We start from the raw sequence: 26,748 nt of genomic DNA, 5'->3' as shown, positions 1-26,748 counted from the left end.
ATAAACAATGCCATGAACTTTACTATCATCTCTAAAAGTACCCTTTTTCCCTGTTTTTTTTCCTTCCTGTGTGCTGAGAATATTTAACATAAGATCTACTGTCTTAACAAATTTTTCAGTATTATTAACTAGAGGTATTGTACTCTATAGTAGATCTCTAGGACTTATTTATCTTCCATACCTGAAACCATGTACCCTTTGATGAATACTCCCCCAATTCTCCCTCTCCTAGCCCCTGCCAACTAGCATTCTACTCTCTGTGTCTATGAATTCAGTGTCTTCAGATTCCACATAAAAGTGAGATCAAACAGTATTTGTCTTTCTCTGTGTGACTTATCATATATTTATATAAATACACTTATCAATACCAAAATCAATCATCATTTATTACAGCATTACTTCATTGTAACTGCATAAGCACATTATTTTCAGGAGGAATTAGCATTTTCCAGCTTAAAGAACTATTCTCTTTCATATCCAATTTAGAAAGGTAAATATTAACATCCACAAAAACTCTTGTTGGAAGCTTGTCAAGGCACAATGCTAGAAAATTCCTAAATTTTATAATCATACCAAACATATCTGTCCTAGAAAAATTTGCTGAACACATTTCTTGGCTCTACGGTGCATAAATATGGTCTCTGATACTCAGCTCAAGTTGAAGATCTTTCCATAAGTTGCTGTACCAAATGTTGAAGTGGTTTAATTTCCATCTGAACTTTTTTTTTCTGCCAGAAATACATCGTTTATTAATGCTTATAATCTGGGCCTTCAGGCTTTTTTCTTTCATTTTTATTCCTTGGCTTTTAAAATAAACTTTATCTGTCCAGTAAATTTAATTATGACATATAGAAGAAAAATGCTGAAAATGTAGTTAATTATTGCAAAGTGGACTTGTCTGTGTAATCACCACCTAGATAAAGAAACAGAACTTACTAACATCCTGAAAGTTTCCCCTTTACCTAAACAAAACACTCTCCCTCTTTTCCCCAAAGTTAACCCATATCCTGACTTCTAACACCATTGATTAATCTTGCCCGTTTTAAGCATTTTACAAATGGATATCTTATGATATGCATTCTTTCATGTTTGGTTTCTTTCACTCAGCATTGTATTTGTGAGATTTATACATGTTTTTGCATGTGGCAGTAAGGTGTTTATTTTCATTGCTATAGAGTACTCCATTGTATGGATATACTTCATCCATATGTGTATTAACCATTTGGATATCCTCTTTTGTGAAGAGCTGTTCAAATGTGTTGCCTGTTGTGTTAAAGTCATCTGTCTTCTTACTGATTTGTAAGCATTTAAAATATATTGTCTATGCGACCTTTGTAAGTTGTGTATTTTGCCTATATTTTCTCACTCTCTGCATTGCTTTTTTACTCTCTAGTGTTTCTTGACAAATGAACTTCATCAGGTTATAAACTGATGTAATGGTAAAGTAGTCCAACTTACTAGACTTTTCTTTTATAATTAGTGCTCTTTGTTTTCAACTTAAAAAATATTCTTTATCCCAAGATCATGGAGATATTCTTCTAGTTCTCACCTAGAAGCTTTCCTATTTTTTTTCACATTTTTTACATTCAAGGTTATTTATTAAGGAGACTGCATGGTAGAGTTGTAATTAGTTAATTACCATACTCTGTTTTCCAGAGATATAGTCATCCATATCAAAGCAGCAGGTGAGTATGTACTTGACAAGAAGCATATCTTAGAAGGAAATAAATCTGTGTATACAACTTCAGAAATTATTTCTTTTCTAAAAACAGCTTTATTGAAGTATAATTGGTATATAAATGCACATATTTAATGTATACAATTTGATGTGTTTGGACTTAGGCATATCCCTATGAAACTAATACCACAACCAAGGTAAAAAACATATACATCATTTCCAAAAGTTTCCTTACATCCCTTTGGTTTTTTGAAAAATGTGTTAAGTGCTCACTTAACAGGAGATCTACCCACTTAACAAATTTTTAAGTGCATAATACAGTATTGTTAAGTATAGGCATTACATTGTATAGTAGATCTCTAGAGCTTATTCATTTTCATAAATTAAAATTCATACCCATTGAAGAACAACTCCCATTTCTCCACCCCCTAAACTCTGATATGCACCTTCAGTTCTCTACTTCTATGAGTTTGATTATTTGAGATACCTCACATAAGTGAGATTACACAGTATTTGTCCTTCTGTGACTGGCTTATTTCACTTAGGTAATATCCTCCAAGTTCATCCACGTTGTTCCATTTGGCAGGATTTCCTTATTTTTAAAGGCTAACTAGTATATTATTGTATGTATATAACACATTTTCTTTAACCATTCATCATTAATGAACATTCAGGTTTTTTCGTATCTTGCCTATGGTGAATAAGGCTGTAATGAACATGGAAGTGCAGAGATCTTGTTTCTAATGCTTTGGATAAATAGCCAGAAGTGGGATTTCTAAGTTATATGGTAATTCTATTTTTAATGTTTTGAGGAACCTCAAAAAATACTATTCTTTATAGTGGCTGCACCAATTTACCTTCCCACCAACAGTGTACAGGAGTTCCAATTTCTCCACATTCTTACCAACACTTTTGTTCTTTTTCATAATAGTCATCCTACCAACTGTGAGCTGATATCTCATTGTGATTTTGATTTGCATTTCCTTGATTATTGGTGATGTTGTAATACCTTTTCTTGATTATTTCTGTTATTTTCCTTGATTATTGGCAATGTTGTAACACCTTATCTTATACCTGTTGGCTATTGGTATGTCTTCTTTGGAGGTATGTATGTTTAGTCCCTTTGCCCACTTTTGAAAAGATTTATTATTATTATTATTATTATTATTAATTAAACTCTATGTCCAGTATGGGGCTTGAACTCATGACCCTGAGATCAGGAGTCACACGTTCCATCTGTGAATGTGTTTTTTGGAAGAGATTAACAATTAAATTGGTAGACTTTGAGTAAAGCAAATTACCTTTCATAATGTGGGTGAATTTCATCCAGCCAGTTGAAGGCCTTCATAGAACAAAGACTGACCTCCCTGAGCAAGAAGGAATTCTACTAGCAGACTGCCTTTGGACTTGAATTGCAACTCTACCCTTAGTCTCTGGCTTGCTGGCCAACCTTCAGATTTTGGACTTACCATACCTCCACAATTGCATGAGCCAATTACTTAAAATAAATGTCTATTTATACACATCGTATTGTTTCTGTTTCTCTGGAGAACCTAATACACATGATATGGAAAACAGTCCCTGGTATGACATCCAATAATTTCCACCTCCTGGTGTCCATGCCTTTGTGTAATTCCCTCCCTTTGAGTACAGATAAAATCATTTACTTGATTCTAACCAATAGAATGTTAAAAATATAGTGGGACTGTAACTTCTTTGATTTGGTTGTGTTATATGACAATGGTAATGTGATGCCACTCCCATGATTATGTTACATCATATAAGACTCCATCTTAGCAGGCTGAAGCAAAATTCTTTTCCTGCTGGCCTTTAAGAAGCAAGTTGTTGTGACGTGAACTGCTTATGGAGTGGGTCACATGGCAGGGAACTGCAGGTAGTCTCCAGGGGCTGAGAGCCTCAGTCAGTAGCAGCAAGGAACTGAATTCTGCTGATAACCATAGGTACATGGAAGAGAACTGTAATCTCCAGGAAAGAGGGCAGCCTGGCTGATGCCTTGATTATAGCCTTATGAGACTTTGAACAGAAGACCTAGCTAAGCTGTGTTCAGACTTCTGACCCATAGAAACTGTGAGATAATAAATGTGTCCTGTTTTAGGTCACCTGGGTGGCTCAATCAGTTGAGCATCTGACTCTTGATTTTGGCTCAGGTCATGATTTCACCATTTCATGGGTTTGAGCTGTGCATTGGCCTCTGTGATGACAGCCTAGAGCCTGTTTGGGATTATTCCTCTCTCTCTACCCCTCTCCCACTCATGCTTGATCTCTCACTCTCAAAATGAATAAATAAGTAAACTTAAAAAAAGTGTGCTGTTTTAACTTATAAAAATTGTGGTAATTTGTTATGCAACAAGAGAAAAATTAATATGGATGGCTATTGCTAAGTGCTATTGGCATTTTAGAAGAAGATAATAAAAAGCTGAGCATGATTAATAAGTGTTCAAAAAGCCTGAAGGCCTGTCTGGTAGCTTGCATAGAGGCTCCCATCTCTTATAGTGAGAGTGCAAGGAATATTAAAGATCAAGCCTTCAGTAGCTGGAAAATATGCCATGTAGAGCATATGTTGGGTTCAGTGTGAGAATCATAACAAAGGTTTGTGGGGTTCTGAGAGACAAGGCTAAACCATCTTCACTGGAGAGTTACACATTTTTTGAAAAAAACTCCTGGTGTGCTAATTGACCTTTCTAGGTGCAGAGCATATGACCATGGGATAGCAAGTGGTCGTGCTTCTGGAATTACCAATCAAGAACTGAGTTTGGACAGACCAACCATGTTATAATATTGAGCAGGCCTGACAGCAGTACATCATAAGATGCAAGTGGTACATCTGGGATTGAGCAAAAGTTTCTTGTACACAAAGGGAGCAGGGAGGACTATGTGGTTCCCATGTGATACACTTAACTGTCATTAATCAGAAAAGGCCACATAATCATATGGCAGGAATATGGAAGGATTCCTCTCTTTCCTTTAACTTATTTCATTCCACATGTGTTTTCACCATTTGAAGTACCTAATAAGTGTTATGAACTTTAAATATATACTTTCTTACTTCCATAACAATCTTGAATTATGTGTTCTTTCCTCCACCTTACTACTGACATGGATAAGATCTAGTTTAATTATGTCTTAGAGAGAATCACTAATCACTAATACCACAGAGCTAAGACTTGTGTGTCTGTACTGGGTGGAGAAGAGTCTTGGATAGGATGTGGAAAGATGAATTGTGTGTGGCAAGATAACTTTTGAGATAATGAATTAAGGGTTTTATAACTTTTATTTCTGAAAGCCTGAACCTACTGAGAATATAGTACAAAGATTAAAAAAAGACTAAATAGATTTTGTGGGTACTCCACATAGAAGGCAGCCTATGCATTCCTCCCTGGCGGCTACAACTCAATGGGATTCACTACATGGTACTAGATCCTAGGCCTAAGATTCCTAGGCCCTTTCTTTCCCAAAGATTTCCAGTTACAAGCATGGCATGGAAACAGAAGAGCTAGTGAACATGAAAGGACATGCAGGTGGGGCCAGTGGATATTTTCTTGGTTATTGCCTAGAAGAGCTTCTCCATGGCCTTGGTAAGACCAAGGACCTTTGTATTACCTGGGTTGGGGTTAGGGGGACAATGGCTGAGGCTATCTTCAGCTCAATGGAAGAGGTGCATGGAGTAAAATTTAACTCCATTCAAAATACTGTTGGTAAGTAAAAGTAGACACAATCTTTGACTTTATGGAGTTTAGTGTTTAGTGAAAGAGAGGGCCTAGTGTCTAGAGCAGTAGAGATCAATTAATAAAATAATAACAACAAATATGTCATATGGTTAGGAGGTTATTCATTCTCAAAGTTTGGTGAAAAAGATAAGAAAAATCATTATCTTCAGCTATACCCTTTGTTTTTTATCTATCCTTAGCAAACTAAATATGTCCTTTAATTACTCTTTTAGCTTGCTAATCTCATTTAACAATCAAGCTTTGCTTAGCCCACTGCTCAGAATTCCCACAAGTCTTTCTTTCTCATTTTATTTTAAAAAGCATTTTCTGTATCCAGTGATTTCCAGTGGACAGAGTGTGAGTAGGATTGAGGGAATGAAGATTCATTTCCCCTCATGTAATTTTTAGTATAAGAAAAGACTCATTAATTCTTTACCTCTGGCATCAAGACTGCTGATCCATATACCAGTTCCTTAGTCTTCTAAATCAGCTTGGAACATCCCTCTACTCCTAAGTATCCCTGGAATTTCTTGCCTGTTTTCTAGCTACCTTACTCCCTACTTTGTCCCTTCCTGACATTGAAAGGGATGAGGAAAGTTAGAAGATGTGTCTGAATTGGTGGTAGTAAAAGCCTAGTTGCAACTTGGACTTTCTGATTCCTGGTACAGCGTATGTCTTCCTAGAGCATCAGATGAACAGTAGAAAATTATGATGAAAGAAAGGGGTAGTGGGGAAGAGGCACCAACTTGAAACGCCAAAACTGGGCACTTAAAAATTATTCTTTATTCATTGGTTAATTTTGTAAGCTTTTGTGTTTGAGATTGGATTGTTTTTGAATGTAAAAAAAAATCATTACAGTGAATAACTTGGATAACAGAATAGAATGCAAGTTTAAGCTGTCACTTACATTTTATCTGTCCCATTAATCTTTTTAAGCCTGTTAAGATGACATTCCAAAAAGGAAAACAAATGCACACAGACATACACAGAGACACACAGATGATAAGAATATGAAATTCTATTTTGAAAAAAGGCTGGGTTTTTATAAAAAGCTCTACAACTTTTAAGCAAATGGTTTTAGAGGAAAATTTTAGCCTACATTTATATCTCCCTGAAAAGTGAGAGAGACAGAGTAATGAGTATTATCCAATAGAGTGATAGCAGGGTCATTCCTTTAGACCTAGATTCTCATCACTGATGTTCCTAAGAAATTAGGCACTCAGATCAGGACATAGCAGTACAAGAGGGGTAGCTGAGCACTCATATGATAGTAATTGATGCTGTCAAATTTCTTAGTCCTATAAGTAAAAGCAGGTGTATTGTTATAAATATTTACTGCAGAATTATTCCCATGTGTTTCTCAGAATAGATTGAACTAAAAAATTAATGTGTGTATCAATAGTGGGCACTAGGTGTAGCAGAATGGGGCTGTATATATATAACTATGAACAATATACAATTAGGGAAAAATAAAACAGAGGTCAAGAATTCTTCTATAATTTGTCATTCTGTCCTCACTAGTCCTTTAGTTATTTGAGATAGATGTAACCTTTCAGATCATGTCTTTGAAAGCTTGTACTACTTGCTTGTTCCTCAGAGTAGAAATGAAGGGATTCATCACTGGGGCAATGGAGGTGGTAAGCACTGACACCACCTTATTAATAGCAACCCCTTCTTTTGCATGAGGTTTGATATAGATAAAGATGCATCTTCCATAAGTAATAGAAACCACAATTATATGGGGAGAACAAGTAGAAAAAGCCTTTTTCCTTTGCTGGGCAGAAGGGAATCTGAGAATGGTCCTGATGATGTATGTGTAGGACAGAATTACACACACCAAGGTGAAAATGAGTGTCAGCACAGCCAGGATCAAGACAAATTGCTCTATAAACTCTGTGTCTGAGCAGGTAATCTTCAGGATGGAAGTAGCATCACAGCCAAAGTGATATATGACATTGGAGTCACAAAACTTGAGCTCAAGCCCATGCCAAATGGTGGGATGACAATGATCAGAGCAATGATGCAGGTTCCAATCAGGAACTTGAGGCAGACCCTGTTATTCATGAAGGTTATGTAATGCAGGGGTTTGCAGATGGCAACATAGTGGTCATAGGACATGGTTGTCAGGAGAAAAAACTCAGTTACACCCAAGACAGTAACAAAAAATAATTGAGTGGCACATGCACTGTAGGTAACGTTATTGTCCCCAGATGCCATTGTGTAGAGGAATCTGGGAATGCAAACAGTTGTAAATGACACTTCCAAGATGGAGAAATTCCAGAGGAAAAAATACATGGGACTTTTAAGGTGGGAATCCACCAAGGTGAGAGTGATGATGGTCAGATTCCCTACAACACTTAACAAGTAAATTAGAAACAAAAAAATAAAAAGCAGAATCTGTAGATTTGGGTCATCTGTTAGTCCCACCAGGATGAATGTTGTTATTGCTGTATAATTTTTCATCACGGATTCCTGACTATGGCTTGGTCTGTATATGAAAATAAGAGAGAAATTAGATCAGAGAGAGAGACTGTCAGCACAAGTTAGCAGTGGGTTGAGTTGAAAATGTTAGCTGAGCCAGGATTTTATTTTATGTGCCACCTGTTAATGAAGATATGCTTGTCATCTTAGTTCCATGTGAGGCAAACAGGGTTGACTGGTTAAAGTTCTGAAGTTAAATCTTTCAGCCTCTGCTTTCTACTCACTGTAGTAATCCAAATTCTCATCTAAAGTATTTTATGCCTTTCTGCTCTCTTCTCTTTCTAAACTACACAAAAACACTCTTGCAAGTCCATTCTAGAGATAGAACCAGAATGATCTTTTAAAATAATACATGGGGCACCTGGGTGGCTCAGTCTGTTTAAGTGTCCAACTCTTGATTTTGGTTCAGGTCATGATCTCAAGGTTCGTGGGATTGAGTCCTGCTTTGGGCTCTGGGCTGACAGCCAGCATGGAGCCTACCTGGGATTCTCTCTTTCCTCCCTCCCCCAACCCCCTCTCAAAATAAGCAAGTAGACATTAAAGAATTAAAACAATACATGAGGTGTACTTGGCTGGCTCAACCAGTAGAGCATGTGACTCTTGATCTTGGAGTCATGAGTTCAAGCCCCACATTGGGCATAGAGCTTTCTTAAAGAAAAAATGCATGAGATCCCCTTCTGTGTTTAAAGCCACTCAATAGGGTTCTGTTTCCTGTGGGATAAAATTCAAACTCCTTACTTTGGTTTATATGGTCCTTCATGATCTCATGGCTGTGTAATTCTAATTCATCTCTTGCTTATCCAGCTGTACTAGTCTTCTTCAGTTTCCTGAAGATGTCAAGTTTTTCCCATCCCAGGGCTTTTGCAACGGTTTCTCTCTTCTTGAAATGCTCTGAATGCATTCTTGAATGGCTGGATTTTATTTTTCAGGTGCCAGCTTAAATATAACCCCTTCAAAGATGCCTTCCTAATGAAGCAACAGAAAGACAAATAAAGAAACTGATCCCATTCACAATTGCACCAAGAAGCATAAAATACCCAGGATTAAATCTAACCAAAGATGTAAAAGATCTGTATGCTGAAAACTATAGAAAGCTTATGAAGGTAATTGAAGAAGATATAAAGAAATGGAAAGACATTCCCTGCTCATGGATTGGAAGAATAAATATTGTCAAAATGTCAATACTACCCAAAGCTATCTACACATTCAATGCAATCCCAGTCAAAATTGCACCAACATTCTTCTCGAAACTAGAACAAGCAATCCTAAAATTCATATGGAACCACAAAAGGCCCCGAATAGCCAAACTAATTTTGAAGAAGAAGACCAAAGCAGGAGGCATCACAATCCCAGACTTTAGCCTCTATTACAAAGCTGTCATCATCAAGACAGCATGGTATTGGCACAAAAACAGACACATAGACCAATGGAATAGAATAGAAACCCCAGAACTAGACCCACAAACGTATGGCCAACTCATCTTTGACAAAGCAGGAAAGAACATCCAATGGAAAAAGACAGTCTCTAACAAATGGTGCTGGGAGAACTGGACAGCAACATGCAGAAGGTTGAAACTAGACCACTTTCTCACACCATTCACAAAAATAAACTCAAAATGGATAAAGGACCTGAATGTGAGACAGGAAACCATCAAAACCCTAGAGGAGAAAGCAGGAAAAGACCTCTCTGACCTCAGCCGTAGCAATCTCTTACTCAACACATCCCCAAAGACAAGGGAATTAAAAGCAAAAATGAATTACTGGGACCTTATGAAGATAAAAAGCTTCTGCACAGCAAAGGAAACAACCAACAAAACTAAAAGGCAACCAACGGAATGGGAAAAGATATTTGCAAATGACATATCAGACAAAGGGCTAGTATCCCTAGCCCTTTAAAATCTATAAAGAGCTCACCAAACTCCACACCCAAAAACAAATAACCCAGTGAAGAAATGGGCAGAAAATATGAATAGACACTTCTCTAAAGAAGACATCCAGATGGCCAACAGGCACATGAAAAGATGTTCAACGTCGCTCCTTATCAGGGAAATACAAATCAAAACCACAATCAGATATCACCTCACGCCAGTCAGAGTGGCCAAAATGAACAAATCAGGAGACTATAGATGCTGGCGAGGATGTGGAGAAACAGGAACCCTCTTGCACTGTTGGTGGGAATGCAAATTGGTGCAGCCGCTCTGGAAAGCAGTGTGGAGGTTCCTCAGAAAATTAAAAATAGACCTACCCTATGACCCAGCAATAGCACTGCTAGGAATTTACCCAAGGGATACAGGAGTACTGATGCATAGGGGCACTTGTACCCCAATGTTTATAGCAGCACTCTCAACAATAGCCAAATTATGGAAAGAGCCTAAATGTCCATCAACTGATGAATGGATAAAGAAATTGTGGTTTATATACACAATGGAGTACTACATGGCAATGAGAAAGAACGAAATATGGCCCTTTTGTAGCAACGTGGATGGAACTGGAGAGTGTGATGCTAAGTGAAATAAGCCATACAGAGAAAGACAGATACCATATGTTTTCACTCTTATGTGGATCCTGAGAAACTTAACAGAAGTCCATGGGGGAGGGGAAGGGAAAAAAAAAAAGAGTTTAGAGTGGAAGAGAGCCAAAGCGTAAGAGACTCTTAAAAACTGAGAACATACTGAGGATTGATGGGGGTTGGGAGGGAGGGGAGGGTGGGTGATGGGTATTGAGGAGGGCACCTTTTGGGATGAGCACTGGGTGTTGTATGGAAACCAATTTGACAATAAATTTCATATATTGAAAAAAAAAAGATGCCTTCCTGTGAAATTCTATTTATATTCTGTCCCCACTGCTAAAACAAAAGATATGTTTATTTAATTTAGAGTATAATTAAAGTATAATTGGTAATTTTAGATTCTTTTACTTTTTATCCCTATCCCCTAATTGACGGCAAGTTCCATGAGAACACAGACCATATCTATTTTGTAAACCACTGTAGATCCAGGACTAGAGCTTTGCCTGGAACATAGCAGATAATCAGCAAGTTTTTATTGGATGGATGAGACCAGGCATTTTGTCCTTGACATTGATTGATTAATTATGCTTAAAGTGTAATCTAAAGTTTACATCACCAATCTATTTACATTTTAGGATTTAAATATTCAATTAAGGACCTCAATGTATTGAGGCAATTTTAGGCATCAGGAAGATAAATGGTCACTTTTTTTCATAATCGCCCATAATTACACCAGGCTATTTCATCTGTACCTAAGAGTAAATAATTAATCTTTTTTTTTTTAAATGAAATTTATTGTCAAATTGGTTTCCATACAACACCCAGTGCTCGTCCAAACAGGTGCCCTCCTCAATACCCATCACCCACCCCCCCATCAACCTTCAGTTTGTTCTCAGGTTTTAAGAGTCTCTTATGGTATGGCTCCCTCCCTCTCTTAACTTTTTTTTTTCTTTCCCTTCCCCCATGGTCTTCTGTTAAGTTTCTCAGGATCCACATATGAGTGAAAACATATGGTATCTGTCTTTCTCTGTATGACTTATTTCACTTAACACTCTCCAGTTCCATCTGCATTGCTACAAAAGGCCATATTTCATTCCTTCTCATTGCCATGTAGTATTCCATTGTGTACATAAACATTGTGTACTTTGTGGTCCTTGCAACATTTCACTCACAGAATCCCCGTTAGGATCTCTTATAGGGCTGGTTTAGTGGTGATGAATTCCTTCAGTTTTTGTTTGTTTGGGAAGACCTTTGTCTCTCCTATTCTGAATGACAGACTTGCTGGATAAAGGATTCTCAGCTGCATAATTTTTCCGTTCATCACATTGAAGATTTCCTGCCATTCCTTTCTGGCCTGCCAACTTTCAGTAGATAGGTCTGTCACTAGTCTTATCGGTTTCCCTTTATATGTTACAGCATGTTTATCCCTAGCTGCTTTCAGAATTTTCTCTTTATCCTTGTATGTTGCCAGTTTCACTATGATATGTCGTGCAAAAGATCAATTCAAGTTACGTCTGAAGGAAGTTCTCTGTGCCTCTTGGATTTCAATGCATTTTTCCTTCCCCAGATCAGGGAAGTTCTCAGCTATGATTTCTTCAAGTACACCTTCATCCCCTTTCTCTCTCTCTTCCTCTTCTAGAATTCCTATTGTACGGATATTGTTCCTTTTGATTGCATCACTTAGTTCTCCAATGCTCCCCTCATACTCCTGGATTTTTTTTTATCTCTCTTTTTCTCAGCTTTCTCTTTTTCCATAATTTTATCTTCTAATTCACCTATTCTCTCCTCTGCCTCTTCAATCCGAACTGTGGTCAACTCCATTTTATTTTGCACCTCATTTATAGCATTTTTTAGCTCCTCATGGCTGTTTCTTAGTCCCTTGATCTCTGTAGCAATAGATACTCTGTTGTCCTCTATACTTTTTTCAAGCCTAGCGATTAATTTTGTGACTATTATTCTAAATTCTTCTTCTGTTATATTGCTTAAATCATTTTTGACCAATTCGTTAGCTGTCGCTAATTCCTGGAGTTTCTTTTGAGGAGAATTCTTCCATTTTGTCATTTTGGGTAGTCCCTGAGGTGGCTCCAATCTGCAGAACACTTCCCCTGTACTGCACAGTAACTTGCTTTGGTGGGCAGGCTGCAGTCAGACCTGATGTCTGTCCCCAGCCCACCGCTGGGGCCACAGTCAGACTGGTGTGTACCTTATCTTCCCCTCTCCCAGGGGCAGGACTCACTGTGGAGTGGTGTGGCCCCTGTCTGGGCTACTTCCACACTGCCAGGCTTGTGGTGCTGCTTTGATGGGATCTGGCATATTAGGCAGGGTGGATCCACAAAGTGCACAGAGGTGGGAGGGTCAGGCTTAGCTTGCTTTGCCATCAGTGGTCCCCTGTGGGAGGGGCCCTGCAGCACCGGAAGGGAGGCAGACCCATTGGAGGGATGGATCTACAGAAGCACAGCGTTGGGTGTTTGCGTGGTGTAAGCAAGTTCGTTCAGGGGAACTGGTTCCCTTTTGGATTTCGGCTGGGGAGTGGGAGAGGGAGATGGTGCTGGCCAGCGCCTTTTTTCCCCACCAAGCTGAGCTCTGTGTTCCTGGGCTCAGCAACTCTCCCTCCTGGTGTCCTCTCGCCCTCCCCACTCTCCGAGAGCAGAGCTGTTCACTTTTAACATTCTAGATGTTAAGTCCCCCTGGCTGTCAGAACTCACACAGTCCAGCCTCTCTGCTTTTGCAAGCCAGACTCGGGGATTCTGGCTTGCTGGGCGGGCTGCCCCTCCACTGCCTGGGCTCCCTCCTGCCGTGTAGCATGGCGTGTAGCACACACCGCCTCTCTGCCCTTCCTACCCTCTTCCGTGGGCCTCTCATCTACACTTGGCTCCAGAGAGTCCGTTCTGCTAGTCTTCTGGTGGTTTTCTGGGTTATTTAGGCAGATGTGAGTGGAATCTAAGCTATCAGCAGGAGGAGGTGAGCCCAGCGTCCTCCTATGCCGCCATCTTCCTGCTCTCAGTGCTTGTAATCTCCAGTCATCTAGATTTAAACTCTACAAGTGACTTAGACTTTTCTTTCCTCTCACTTCATATTAATCAATCAGTAAATATCATTAATTATTTCTAATTTTTATATCTGCCTTAACATTTTGCTTAGGGATTTTGCTGAGGTAGAAAGATTTACCCAAATGTTTTGAAACATATTCTCATTAATTTGTTTAATACAGGTTTTGTTGTTGTTGTTGATGATGATGTAAGAAATGCTCTATGCTTAATTTTTTGCCTTTTTAGTTCTTTTTCTGGGTGTAAAGAGAGTTCTGTCTCTTCACAGGGCCTGCCAGAATGGATAACAGTATTGTGTTCTGGTCATTTATGGACTCTGGATCCAGATTACCTAGGTTCAGAGCTCAGCCTTTTTTTTTTATTGTTTTTTAAAAAAAATGTTTATTTTTGAGAGAGAGAGGGCATGAGTGGAGGAGGAGCAGAGAAAGAGGGGGACAGAGGATCCAAAGTGGGCTCTGTGCTGACAGCAGAGAGCCTAATGTGGGCTTAAACTCACAAACTGTTAGATCATGACCTGAGTTGAAGCTACCTAGGTGCCCCCAGATCTCAGCTTTTCTATCTATTAGTTGTGTGTTTTAGGGTCTGTTTCTGAGTTCCCTTATTTGCATTACAAGAATGATAATGGTGGTTTGTAATAATAATAATAATAATAATACTATATTGATGATAATAAGATATAGTATATGAGTTTTAATAGATTCTGTTATTACTGTACATATTTCTTAGAATTATGCCTGACACATAGTAAATAGCAGAAATGCAATAACAATTTCACTTGACTACAGGGAGCTCCCTTCTGTATTCAAAGTACACATGATCTGTGTACTTCAATATATGTTGGCTTGTGCAGTTTCTTGTATTGTTAAGTTTTCACATCTGTATATTTTATATATTGTTTTGTTGTCCTGGGGTAGACTTACTTTGTTTATTTTGTATATTGCATAGCAAAATGTTGGACATACATATACTCAAATATTTACTAAATTGTATACAAAACATGTGTTGGAGGCCAGAGAATTTCTAGAGCTTTTTCTCTTAGGAGAAATGACTTGAGCAAGAGACATTAGCTTTCTGGGGAGGTTTTTTTTTTTTTTTTTGAGGTTTTTTTAACATTCAAAGTAACAAACATTTTTCTCTCTTCAGAGCAGCCACTTGAGATCAATTGTGCTGACAAACAATACATTCCCTGGGGGTCCTGGTTCTGAGAGACTAATAAAGATCCTTTTTTGCTATCTTCAAGAACAAAAGTTTAATAGCTGTTTAAGAGAAGTCATCCCAGAAATATTGGTGAGGATGGTGAAGAAATTGCAACAGGAGATTGAACACAGGTCATCAGCAAGCTAAAGAAAAGAATGAGAGAAATGGAACAATGGTGTAGAATGGCATCCTGTGTTGAATAGCCTGTAAAAGAGATGTTTAAATTTTCTTTCAATTCATCATTTAAGTAGCTGTGCATTTTTCCAGCATGGAGAAAATAGTTGTCATTTAAAAAAATATTTTAATTATTTATTTATTTTTTAATTTACATCCAAGTTAGTTAGCATATAACGCAAAAATGATTTCAGGAGTAGATTCCTTAATGCCCCTTACCCATTTAGCCCATACCCCCTCCCACAATCCCTCCAGGAACCCTCTATTTGTTCTCCATATTTATGAGTCTCTTATGTTTTGTCCCCCTCCCTGTTTTTATATTATTTTTGCTTCCCTTCCCTTATGTTCATCTGTTTTGTATCCTAAAGTCTTCATATGAGTGAAGTCATATGATATTTGTCTTTCTCTGACTAATTTCGCTTAGCATAATACCCTCTAGTTCCAGCCATGTAGTTGCAAATGGCAAGATTTCATTCTTTTTGATTGCCGAGTAATACTCCATGGTATACCACATCTTCTTTATCCATTCATCAATTGATGTTTATAGCAGCATTATCGACAATAGCCAAAGTATGGAAAATAGTTGTAATTTAACTTATGGATTATATTTATTTTTTAATAGACCTTATTTTTTTAGAACAGTTTTAGGTTTACAGAAAAATTGAGTAGGTAGTATAGCTGGTTCCCATATATCATATGTCCAGTTTCCCCTATTATTAATATCTTATATAAATATTATACACAAACATAAATATGATGCATTTGTTACAATTAATGAACCAATATTGATATATTATTATTAAATAAAATCCATATTTTATTCATATTTTCTGAGTTTTCACCTTTCAATATCTTTTTTCGATTCCAGGATCCCATTTAGGATACCACATTCCATTTAGTTGTCATGTTATCTTTAGGGTCCTCTTGACTGTGACAGTTTCTCAGATTTTCCTTATATTTGAAGACCTTGACAGTTGTAAGGATTGTTGGTCAGATATTTTATAGGATTCCCCACCATAGGAATTTGTCTGATGCTATTGGGAAGAAGACCACAGAGGTAAAGTGGCATTTTTATCACATCATGTCAAGTAGACATACTGTCAACATGACATGATGGTTGCTATTGATCTAGATTGCCTAAGAGATTGTCAGTTTTTCCACTGTTAAGTTATGGAGTATCTACATAAATTATTTGGAGTACTTCTGCACAGAAGATTTATCTCTTCTCCCTTATTTATTAATCAGTCATTTATTTATATCAGTATGAATTCTTGGATATTTATTTTATACTTTGGGTTATTATCTAATTTTTATTTATTTTGTTAACTAAATTGTTCCAATTTTGGCCATTGGAAGCTCTTTCAGTTGTGTTCTCTGTTCCTTTGACATATGTCATCAATGTGATTATTTTTATTTTCAGGAAGTCCATACTTAAAGAAGGGTTCTAGAGACTAAGGGAAAGAGTGAATTTGGGAGGTCCTATTTACATATAAGCATCATCTTTTTACTTTTTGAGGGTGGAATACAACTTCCATGAGGTCAGAAATTTTGTCCTATCTGTTCATAAAGAGTACCTGGCACATAGTAGTTACTCAGTAATTGTTGAATGAATAAATGAAAGAATGATGACAGGTCTTGGATGGAAGCAGAAGAAATAGTATGGGTAATTATAGTGTGAGGTTTAAGTGATATTAAGTGATACCAAATTAATTTGTATCTAATCAGGAAGGGAGAATGTGGTTTCATTAGAATTGTTGGAGCAAAGTTAAGTCAAACTCTGAGGAAATAATGTATAAATATTAAAAACATCTACTATCATGTATTATTGAACTATATGAGACCTCTTATAAAAAGAGTTCAGATTAGGCAGTCAGATCTGTACAATTGACACCTAGTATAGAAGTGATAAACTGGCATTTATTATTAAGAAAATTTTAAAATACTTCCTTTGTTAAAGGTATTTGCTCTTGGAGAATTATAGAGACAAGATTAAATGTATAGAACATAAACAATGCAAACCAGTTGGGGAATAATGACAAAATATGTGGAATTAACAAGAATGGGCTGTATGCAAATAGGAAATCATTTGAGGAAGAAAGGATGAGAGGAGGGAAATAGAAGATGGATTTGAGCTGGGCTCTGAAAAATTACTTATGTTTGAATGGGGTATAAATAGATTTGAATAGGGGAAATTTAAGGGTATTTCATGTAGGTGACTATCATGTGAAAAGCTTAGATTTTGGATTAGGGTTAATGTTGAGGAATTGCAGCAAATGTTTAGTGCGGTTGAACATAGATTTTGGCAATTCCTGACTGCTAAGAGAATGAGTTTCAAAACTAAGATCTAGAAGGTTCTAGAAGATTTAAAGCAAGAAGTAAACGAATTAAAATAGTGTTTTAGGATACTATGTATTGTAATATTGCTTAGGATGACTAATACAGATATCATTGGGCAGTTGTCAAGATAATTCTGGTTGAGAGATAAAATTTTAGATTAGAAACATGATGGGAATATGAGATGTGAACAAGAAACTTTTTTCTGAGATGTAAACAAGGATTTTTCATGGAAGAAACTGATAATACTGAGTGACTGAAATGGGTATCTAGAAGGAAGAGCTGAGGGAGAGCAGTCTGGCTCTAAAATGTGCCCCTTCCATGTGAAGGGAACTTACACATAAAATTAAGTTCAAGAAAGTTCTGAATATTTTCATTATTCAAACTGGGCAAAGTGAAAAGTCATGATCAATTTCGGTAATATTTGAGTTATGTTTAGGAACTAGAGTTGGGTCTAAGCATGACCTCATTTGTTTGATGTACTTACTACCCTCAGCTCCAAAGACCTGATATAATGCAACCCTTTTTCATTTTCTCTTAGTGAGTAAGTGAACAAGAGGGGAGTATCTGTTTCATGAACCTACTGAATTTCCAATATTGAACCTATCCAGATGCACTTGGTTCTTTTTTTTTTTTAATTTTTAATGTTTATTTATTAAAAATTTTTTTTTAATGTTTATTGATTTTTAACAGAGAAAGACAGCATGAGTGGGGGAGGGGCAGAGAGAGGGAGACACAGAATCTGAAACAGGCTCCAGGCTCTGAGCTGTCAGCACAGAGCCTGACGCGGGGCTCGAACTCAGGAATTGTGAGATCATGACCACCTGAATTGAAGTCAGACGCTCATCTGAATGAGCCACCCAGGAGCCCTGCACTTGGTTCTTAAATGGCAAGTTAGGCAGTTAGGTATGGTATTTTTTTCAATCTACAATATTCTTCCCCTTCCCCTTCCCTTTCCCCTTCCTCTTCCCCTCCTCCTCCTCCTCCTCCTCCTCCTTCTCCTTCTCCTCCTCCTCCTCCTCCTTCTCCTCCTCCTCCTTCTCCTTCATGTTAATTTATTTTTGAGTGGGGTGGGGGGAAGGGAGGATGGAGAGAGGGAGACACAGAATCTGAAGCAGGCTCCAGGCTTTGAGCTGTCAACACAGAGTCTGACCTGGGGTTTGAACTCATGAACTGTGAGATCATGACCACAACAGAAGTCGGATGCTTAACTTACTGAACCACCCAGGTGCCCCAAATCTACAATATTCTTAACTTTTTTCATTATCATTCAAAGCAAACAATGAAATTCATAAACAAACTTTGCCTGCTAAAGATTCACAAATCAGGGGCGCCTGGGTGGCTTGGTCGGTTAAGTGTCCGACTTTGGCTCAGATCATGATCTCAGGGTCGGTGAGTTCGAGCCCCACGTCGGGCTCTGTGCTGACAGCTCAGAGCCTGCAGCCTGTTTCAGATTCTGTGTCTCCCTCTCTCTCTGTCCCTCCCCTGTTCATGCTCTGTCTCTCTCTGTCTCAAAAATAAATAAACGTTAAAAAAAATTAAAAAAAAAAGATTCACAAATCAGGTGAAGTGATCAACCCAACCATTAAGTAAATACATACATCATATAGATTCAGGCTTAAATTAATTATCAGAAGGGAAGCTAGGCAACATTTAGTGGGATTTTGTTGTTTTTTTAGAAATTTTAAATGAAAAAAGAAGAAAGGCCTTGGAGAATGGAGTTCCATTTTCCCTGAATATTTTTGAAATGTAAAAGAAACTTATATGATAGCCATTACCTTGTATGAACAATTGAAAATAAAGGGTACACAATAAAAAATACATTTGTGCAACTGGATGATATCTAATAAACATAGATAATGGTTGTATATGTACTATGAGAGCATACAACTTTACTGTCACAATTACTGTTTTTTACCCTTTAAGAGAAAGAATTCCAACTATTTGGTCCAAGGTCCCTAAATAACTGTTACTCGCCCCTCCCCCATGTCTCCTCCTTTTTCTATTATTTTTTTTTGTGATACCTGGATTTTATCTTCAGTAGTCAGTTTATGCTAAGCAACCAAATGCCCCTTCTCAAATTAGTAACATTTTTTATTTTTGATCAGGCCTCCTAATCTGTAACATTTATCTTTTTTAAAAACTGAGGTAAAGTTGATATGTAACATTATATAAGTTTCAGGTCTATATCATTATAATTGACATCTGTATACATTTTGAAGGGATCACCACCACAAGTCTAGTTACTACCCACCACCATACACTTGACCCCCTTCACCCATTTCGCCCACCTCTCACTAACATTCTTCTTAAATCAAGGGTTAATGTAAGTCTGGATATTGAAGAAGTTATCTGACCAGGACTTAGTTGTTGTATCCCTAAATCCAGTCTTGTTCTCCTTGAGTTTATGTTTAAACACCATCAACGATAATGTCAGTAGAACACATTCAGTACTTGGAAGTCTTGTTCTTTTTCTTCTGTAGTCATATCATGTTTCAGGATATGGTACACTCAAAAAATTTCCAGAATGGGCAGAAGATTTTTGAGGATAAATTGGCTTAAAGGAAAGAATCTAGTTAACTTAAACCATTTATTTGGCAAATTTATGAATGTTGCTCATGGGTTATTTGGATTCAAACTTAATTCAATGTAGCCTCAAAGAACAATAGTCTCTTACTTCTTGGTGAGAAATACAATCCGTTTTACTGTGTCTTTGAAGGCATCTTTCACTTGTTTGTTTCGAAGTGTATAAATGAATGGATTAAGCAAAGGGGCAACTGAAGTAGTGAGCACAGACACTACTTTATTAGTAGCTACCCCTTCCTTTGCTGAAGGTTTGATGTAGATGAAGATACAGCTGCCATAAGTGATGGAAACCACAATCATATGGGAAGAGCAGGTGGAAAAGGCCTTTTTCCTTTGTTGGGCAGAAGGGAATTGTAGAATGGTCTTAATGATGTATGTGTAGGAGAGGACTACACACACTAAAGTAATAATGAGTGTCAGCACAGCAAAACTCAAAACAATTCTCTCTATTAACACTGTGTCTGAGCAGGTTATCTGCAAAATAGGAGATGCATCACAGCCAAAATGATCAATCACATTTGAGTCACAGAATTCCAGCTGGAGGCCCATGCCAAGAGGTGGGAGGATGATTAACAGTCCAGCGAACCAACAACAGAGAATGAGGGTAGTACAGACTCTGTTGTTCATGATGGTTGTGTAGTGCAGGGGCTTACAAATGGCCACATAGCGGTCATACGACATGGCAGCAAGGAGAAAAAATTCTGTGGCTCCAAAGAGGACAACAAAAAATAATTGGGTGGCACAAGCATTGTAGGTAACAGTATTGTCTCCAGTTGTCATCATATACAGGAATCTGGGAATACAGACAGTGGTGAATGAGACTTCTAAGAAAGAGAAATTCCGGAGGAAAAGATACATAGGAGTTTTAAGATGGGAATCCAAAAGTGTGAGGGTGATAATGATGAGGTTTCCAGCCACACTCAACATGTAGGTGAGAAAAAAAAATACAAAAAGCAGAACTTGTATTTTGGGGTCATCTGTTAATCCCAGAAGGATGAATGTTGTTACTGCTGTGCAATTTCTCATCACTGCCTTGCACCAAATCAAGAGGGATTCCACCTGGAGAGAGAAGTATCATAAGAAGCTAGTATTGGAGCCTGAAGGAAAACATCCTGGCAAGCCTACTCACATGCACTTTCTTCTTTTACTTAATAATCAATTTGTTAACAGAGAGAACATTTATAGGAAATATCCAATATAGATCTTGTGCTTATAACTCTCTAATTAGAAAGCATATTTACAAAAATGTCAAATAAAAACAAAATGAAACATAAATCATGTCTGATATGCAGTTTCTCAACAATATTGCCATGTTGTACAGATTTTATTTGTCTTTATACTGGAGGCAATTATGTTAGTTTTGAGCCCCCACCCCATCCTTATCTTCCTTTGTTTTTCCACACCATGTTGAAATGCTCCGTTTTCAAGAAGGATCTGTTACTTAGTATTTTTTTGTGTGTTTTAAAATTAAAACTTATTTTTTTAGAGTAATCTTAGGATCACAAGAAAATTGAGGGGAAGATACAGAGATTTCCCACACACCTCCTGCCTTCACAAATGCATAACCTCCTGCATTATCAGCATCCGCATCAGAGTGGTACCTTTGTCATGATTGGTGAAACTACATTGAGACATCAGAGTCCATAATTTACATTATGGTTCACCCTTGGTGTTGTACATTTTATAGGTTTAGACAATTGTTTAACTAGTATTTTATGTTGATCATCTTCTGTTATGCTGAATTTTAACAATAGCACATTCATTGAAAAGCATTAGTTCTGCTCTTTGCACTTTGAATTTTTTCTGAATAGGGAGATAAAAAGTTTAAAATACAAAGATGTAGTTTTGTTTTTCACCCTGTGTCTAGGCAATGAAAGTATTTTAAAGCCAGGTTGGGACTGCTTAGGCAGAGGTTTCCTGAGGTAGTATAAAGAAACTTTTTCTGGAACTTGAATATAAATCCAAATTTACATATACTTTATGTATAAGTCCAGTTGTGGTGCTTTGGGTCATGGATAGAGCTCAGAGGGAATGATCTGTGGTATTTGTTTCTTTGCCAGCCTGCTCAGCCTGAGCAGCCCTGTGCACTCAGCCTTCAGAATCTGCATTAGGGTTTATCTTAGTGATCTCTTCTTTGAGCAATTTCTGCTGCTCCCAGCTTCAAATCAACTTTCCTTGCTAATTTACCAACCAGCTCTCTAACCCTACTGCTTCTGTTCTGAGTGTTGATATTTGTGACTTGCCCAAGCAACATCCAGAAACAAATAGACACATAATGAACCAATCTTCGTAAACAAGTTATAAAGTACCCTACCTTTCTCAATGACACTTGTCACTGTCCATTTCTGCACCTCCCAGGAGTGTTAAGCCTCCCTGTACTCCAACTTACATTTTTTTATCCAGAAATCCCATTAGAGAGGTGCTCAGGAAATTCCCCCTCCTTCATGTCAAAACTTAGTCTCATTGAGATTCATATTTCTCTCTCAGCTGCTCTCAGGTATCTGTTCTGTAAAGGAAGATCCAGTAAATGCATTCTCATTGAGGATATCAGTAGTTAATAATAACTTGATATATGGGCCTATAATATGTCTTTGTGTTTTAATAGGGGGAATTGATTGTTAAATGAGCAAATTTGGGCATAATTTAAGTGTTTGTAGGGAAATCCTATACACTTTTACACGAGAGCAAAAACGAATTTCTCATGTTTTAAACAATTGTCCCAGTTATACCCAGTGTATGTTTTCTGAACAGAGAATCAAAATTGCATTAGGTTACTCCTACATTGCTCAAATAAATCATCTACATTTATTTATCCAAATAAATATCTAATGAGCCTCTGCTATTTATTTATTTATTTAATACAATTTATTGTCAAGTTGGCTAACATACAGTGTATACAGTGTGCTCTTGGTTTCGGAGGTAGATTCCCATGATGTATCACTTACATACAACACCCAGTGCTCATCCCAACAAGTGCCCTCCTCAATGTCCATCACCCATTTTACCCTTTCCCCCTCACCCCCTCCCCCATTCACTCTCAATTTTTTCTCTGTATTTAAGAGTCCCTTATGGTTTACCTCCCCTCCTCTTTGTCTGTAACTATTTTTTTTCCCTTCCTGAGCCTCTGTTATTTAAAGAACATCATAACCGAGACTGGAGTTCCAGTCATTAATAAGTTGCTTCCCCAAGGAGATTTCAGGCTACCAGTAGGAGACAATATTTCGTTTTGGTGCATACTCAGTGACATCGTAACACAAGATAACAGTGAAAATGCAGCTTTGGATTTGGGATGATAACTACTCCATGCTTGTTCCTTGGCAATCACTCTTAGTTATATTGGTAGCTACTTATATTTTCCTATATTCACTCAGTTTTTCTAGTTTTTTTTTTCTTTTTATGAAGTTGGCTGTGACATCTGTCATCATAAACTGAGTTAGCAAGGCGTATTGCTCAGGATTCACAGGATTTTGGAACAGAGACAACCTCTTCCCCCCTTACCTCATAGGAGAAATGACTTACTGGAGGGATGGTATCTTGCCATGTACTTGCCAGGAGAAGACTCTGATAGGTCAAACAGAATGATGGGTCAGGTTCATTTCTCCATTCCTAATTTTTCTCCCTCCCTCCCTTCCACTGTAGAAGAGTTTAAATCTTTATACTGGCTATTGACATTGTAATTCCATTTCTCTTTCTCTTAGGAAGTTCTTAGGATCTAAAATTATTCCTCTATTATCAAAATGTTAATTCTTCTACATTGATAAGAAAGACTGACGAACTCAGTCATATTAGCATTTGACTGATCATGAATTTAATGTTTAAAATGCCTAATATGATATGTGTTAACCTTCAACGACACAGTTTTAAGTCATGAAGCTTGTTGTGACTTTTAATAATGCAGTTAAGTCTGTGGGAGCAGATCCTTTGGATCTAAGACTGCTACATTTTGTTTTTTCCCAGAAATCAATCATACCAACGCTCTCTGTTATATTGGGAAAATTTCTCTGGGAGACTAAAAGTTATTTATTTAGTTTGAATTCAGATCAATTAACATTTGAAATAGTTTCATTAAACAAAAAATACAGTTTATCACCCTCTTCCCATAAGTAGTGTTTAATTAATGTTCTCAGTTAGGCCTTGAGGACTTACCTATGCAAAACTACCTACTCTCAGTCACTTTGGAAGTTGGATGAGTGACTGAGAGTCAGTTTATTCCTTCATTGACTGCCTATTACAGGTGACTATATTTGAGAGACTTTGATGCTCCTTATGTTTGGAACAAACCTCACTGAGTCTTCCTTTGGGACGGAGGCTGCCCATGTACTAGAGAGTAGAGATTCAAGAAGAGTAAAAAAAGAGAAAAGTGGCAAAAAGGACCCAAATAACAGATAGAGAATAAGGGGAGGTTCCCTGTAAGTTAATTTATAATACTGCCATTATTTTATCTCTATGACATTAGGGTATTATTGGGTGGCAGTGTCTTTTCCGTTGCCTTTTATTTTTCTCTTTATTAAGAGCTTCCTCAACTCATAGTTATAAATTAACCATGGGAAGAAAATCCTAACTTCATGTTCCTTCAAAATAACAGCATATCAGAAATGATTGTTGACTACTTTTCTGCACTATCAATTATGATGAACTGAATTCCAGATTTTAAAACTGTGTTCACCCTCTGCTCATGTTTGGAGAATTTGGAAAAATGTGGCATGACAATTACGCACTTACTTTTCCAATAGTTCTTTATCTGAGACCCTTGAGGGAACCACAGTTTGAGTAGCATTCAGTTGGTGAAGGGTTCTGTGTGTACTTCTGTTCCCACTCTCATATTCCACCTGTCACAACCCCCAGCCTCACCTTCCACACAAGTGTGTGTGCACACATGCACTCTTTCACAGACAAGCCTGACAATTGACTGACCTCTCCTAGACTACCATGGCTTCTGATATTAGGAGCCCAGTTTCAGCCTCCTCTTCTCTCAGCAAGTCTAAAATGGCACCAGATACCAGATTTCCCAGTCATTCTGTTAGTTTAAAGGACGAAAAGATGCAGAGGTAAAGGAAGTTTCTCTCTAGTTTTGTCAGAGGGGCACATTTGATCTTCCTGGGCAGGGAGGCAGGCTTCCCTGCAAATTCTATAGTAGCATCATTTCTTTTATATGTTAGTATGTTACCAGTGCAGAGGGAACATCTGAGTGAACAAGATAGTCCTTGGTGACCCAGTTTTAAAAATTACTAATGAATTGGTGGCAGTATAATCAACAATGTAAAAACACATGCAGCAATGGGAACAATGTCCTCAGAGACCTTGAGGATGGTCTGATGTCATCTGAATTCCATTTTGATTTCTTTGTTGAATCTTTATATTTCTCCTAGAACTAGACACTCTGGCACTTTATATATATATTATGTATTATTTTTGATATAAATCTTAAAGTAAAAAGAAGCTATCCTCATTTTACAGAAGTAACTGAAGAGCAGACAAATGATTGGTCAGGAGTGCCTAGGTGGCTCAGTCGGTTGAGCATCTGACTCATGATTTCAACTCAGGTCATGATCCTAGGGTGGTGGGATTGAGCCCTGCGTTGAGCTTGCATCGGGCTCCATCTGCTTAAGATTCTCTCTCCCTCTCTCTACCCTGCTTTCTCTCTCTCTCTCTCAAAGACAAACAAACAAAATTAAAAAAACAAAACCAACCAAACAAAAAATGACTGGTCAGAATGTCCCACAGTGGTGGTGCAGGTTTTGGATAAAAGTTTATCTGAATACAAATATCCTTCTTTCCTCATGCTACTCTAACTACTTGTCCTAATATTTAAGAGACTTACCCATATTTAAATGTCAAACTTGATGTTCTCTTAGTGCTACCTGGCCTTTCTTTTCATCGTTCCTCCTTCTACGTAAGACTTTTCAGGTAGCCAATGAAACTACTCTTGGAGGTTGAAGCACTGGAGTTTTGCATCCCAAATACTGGATAAAAAAATTGCCTGGTTCCAGGATATGTTTTTGATTTTGCTATAGTTTATTACTGCCCAGCGAACTTGAATAGAGCTTTTTCTTTGACTCTCTTTGCTGTCACTTCTGTTGCTGTTCCTATTGATCCTGGTGTCACATGATGGAACAGAGGTGTGTTCTTCCTGTCCCCACAGAAGCAGGTGTCTTTGCTGTCCCTGTACTCGATCCACCCATTGCTCCTCTGCTGAGGTTTGTCACACTGACTAGCCACATCAGATCACACTTTTGTCATCCCATGGTTGGCAGAGAGCGATTCAAAATCTTCCCTGGCATGGGGGATAGGCTGGGGAGAAAGGAGATCTCTCTCTATATTTAGAGTTTTTGAAGAACATCCTGATGGGCTGTGGCAGAGACTGGAGATATCCGGTCTGGTATTTTTCTTCCCATATCCACAGCAACTGAACCTCAATTTTATACAGGGGGCAAAGTGCCTGGATGAAATTCTATACAGCTATGGCTAAGATTATGGCCAATGATACACACATGATACACATGATTTTAATCACTATTGTTGCTATATAGCCATTAATTTCCCTACAAATAGTGCTTTAGGTGCATCCCACAAATTTTGATATTCGTTTTCCAGTTAGGGGTGTTTCTCAGGAAAATTTGTTACTGATTTCTTATTTAATTCCATTTGGCCAGATAATATACTTTATATCATTTGAATCATTTAAAATTTAATGAGGCTTGTTTTAGAGCCCAAAATATTGTCTAACTTGATAAATATTACCTGGGAATTTTAAAACAGCTCTACTCTTTTTGTTCTTAGGGTGTTCTATAGATGACAGATCATGTTGATGGAGCTAAGACTTCTGTATACCTAATGAATTTCTGGGTTATGATTCAGCTAATTATTGAGACATGCGTGCTGACATTTATTACTATAATTCTGGTTTTTTCCTTCTTGCCTGGCAGTTTTTTTTTTCTTCATTGACATTGTCCTTTTTTTATTTCTTCAAATTATAATCCACTCTTATTAGAAACCCTAAACATACTAAGGAACC

General features: G+C 37.6%; 1 protein-coding gene and 1 pseudogene across 1 annotated transcript; both read right to left on the bottom strand.

Moving 5' to 3' along the window:
• Positions 1-6,958: 6,958 nt before the first annotated feature.
• Positions 6,959-7,869, bottom strand: LOC125919194 (olfactory receptor 6C2-like; annotated as a pseudogene).
• Positions 7,870-19,820: 11,951 nt separating this feature from the next.
• On the bottom strand, positions 19,821-20,792 carry LOC125920428 (olfactory receptor 6C2-like). Its single transcript, XM_049627623.1, has one exon. It carries the CDS (start codon positions 20,757-20,759, stop codon positions 19,821-19,823), a length of 939 nt encoding a protein of 312 aa, XP_049483580.1. The 5' UTR covers positions 20,760-20,792.
• Between the last annotated feature and the right edge of the window lie 5,956 nt (positions 20,793-26,748).

This window comes from Panthera uncia, chromosome B4 (genome assembly GCF_023721935.1).
Source record: "Panthera uncia isolate 11264 chromosome B4, Puncia_PCG_1.0, whole genome shotgun sequence".
Taxonomy (NCBI): Eukaryota; Metazoa; Chordata; class Mammalia; order Carnivora; family Felidae; genus Panthera; species Panthera uncia.
Note: the sequence above shows the minus strand (reverse complement) of the source record. Positions and strands in the feature narration are given on the sequence as shown.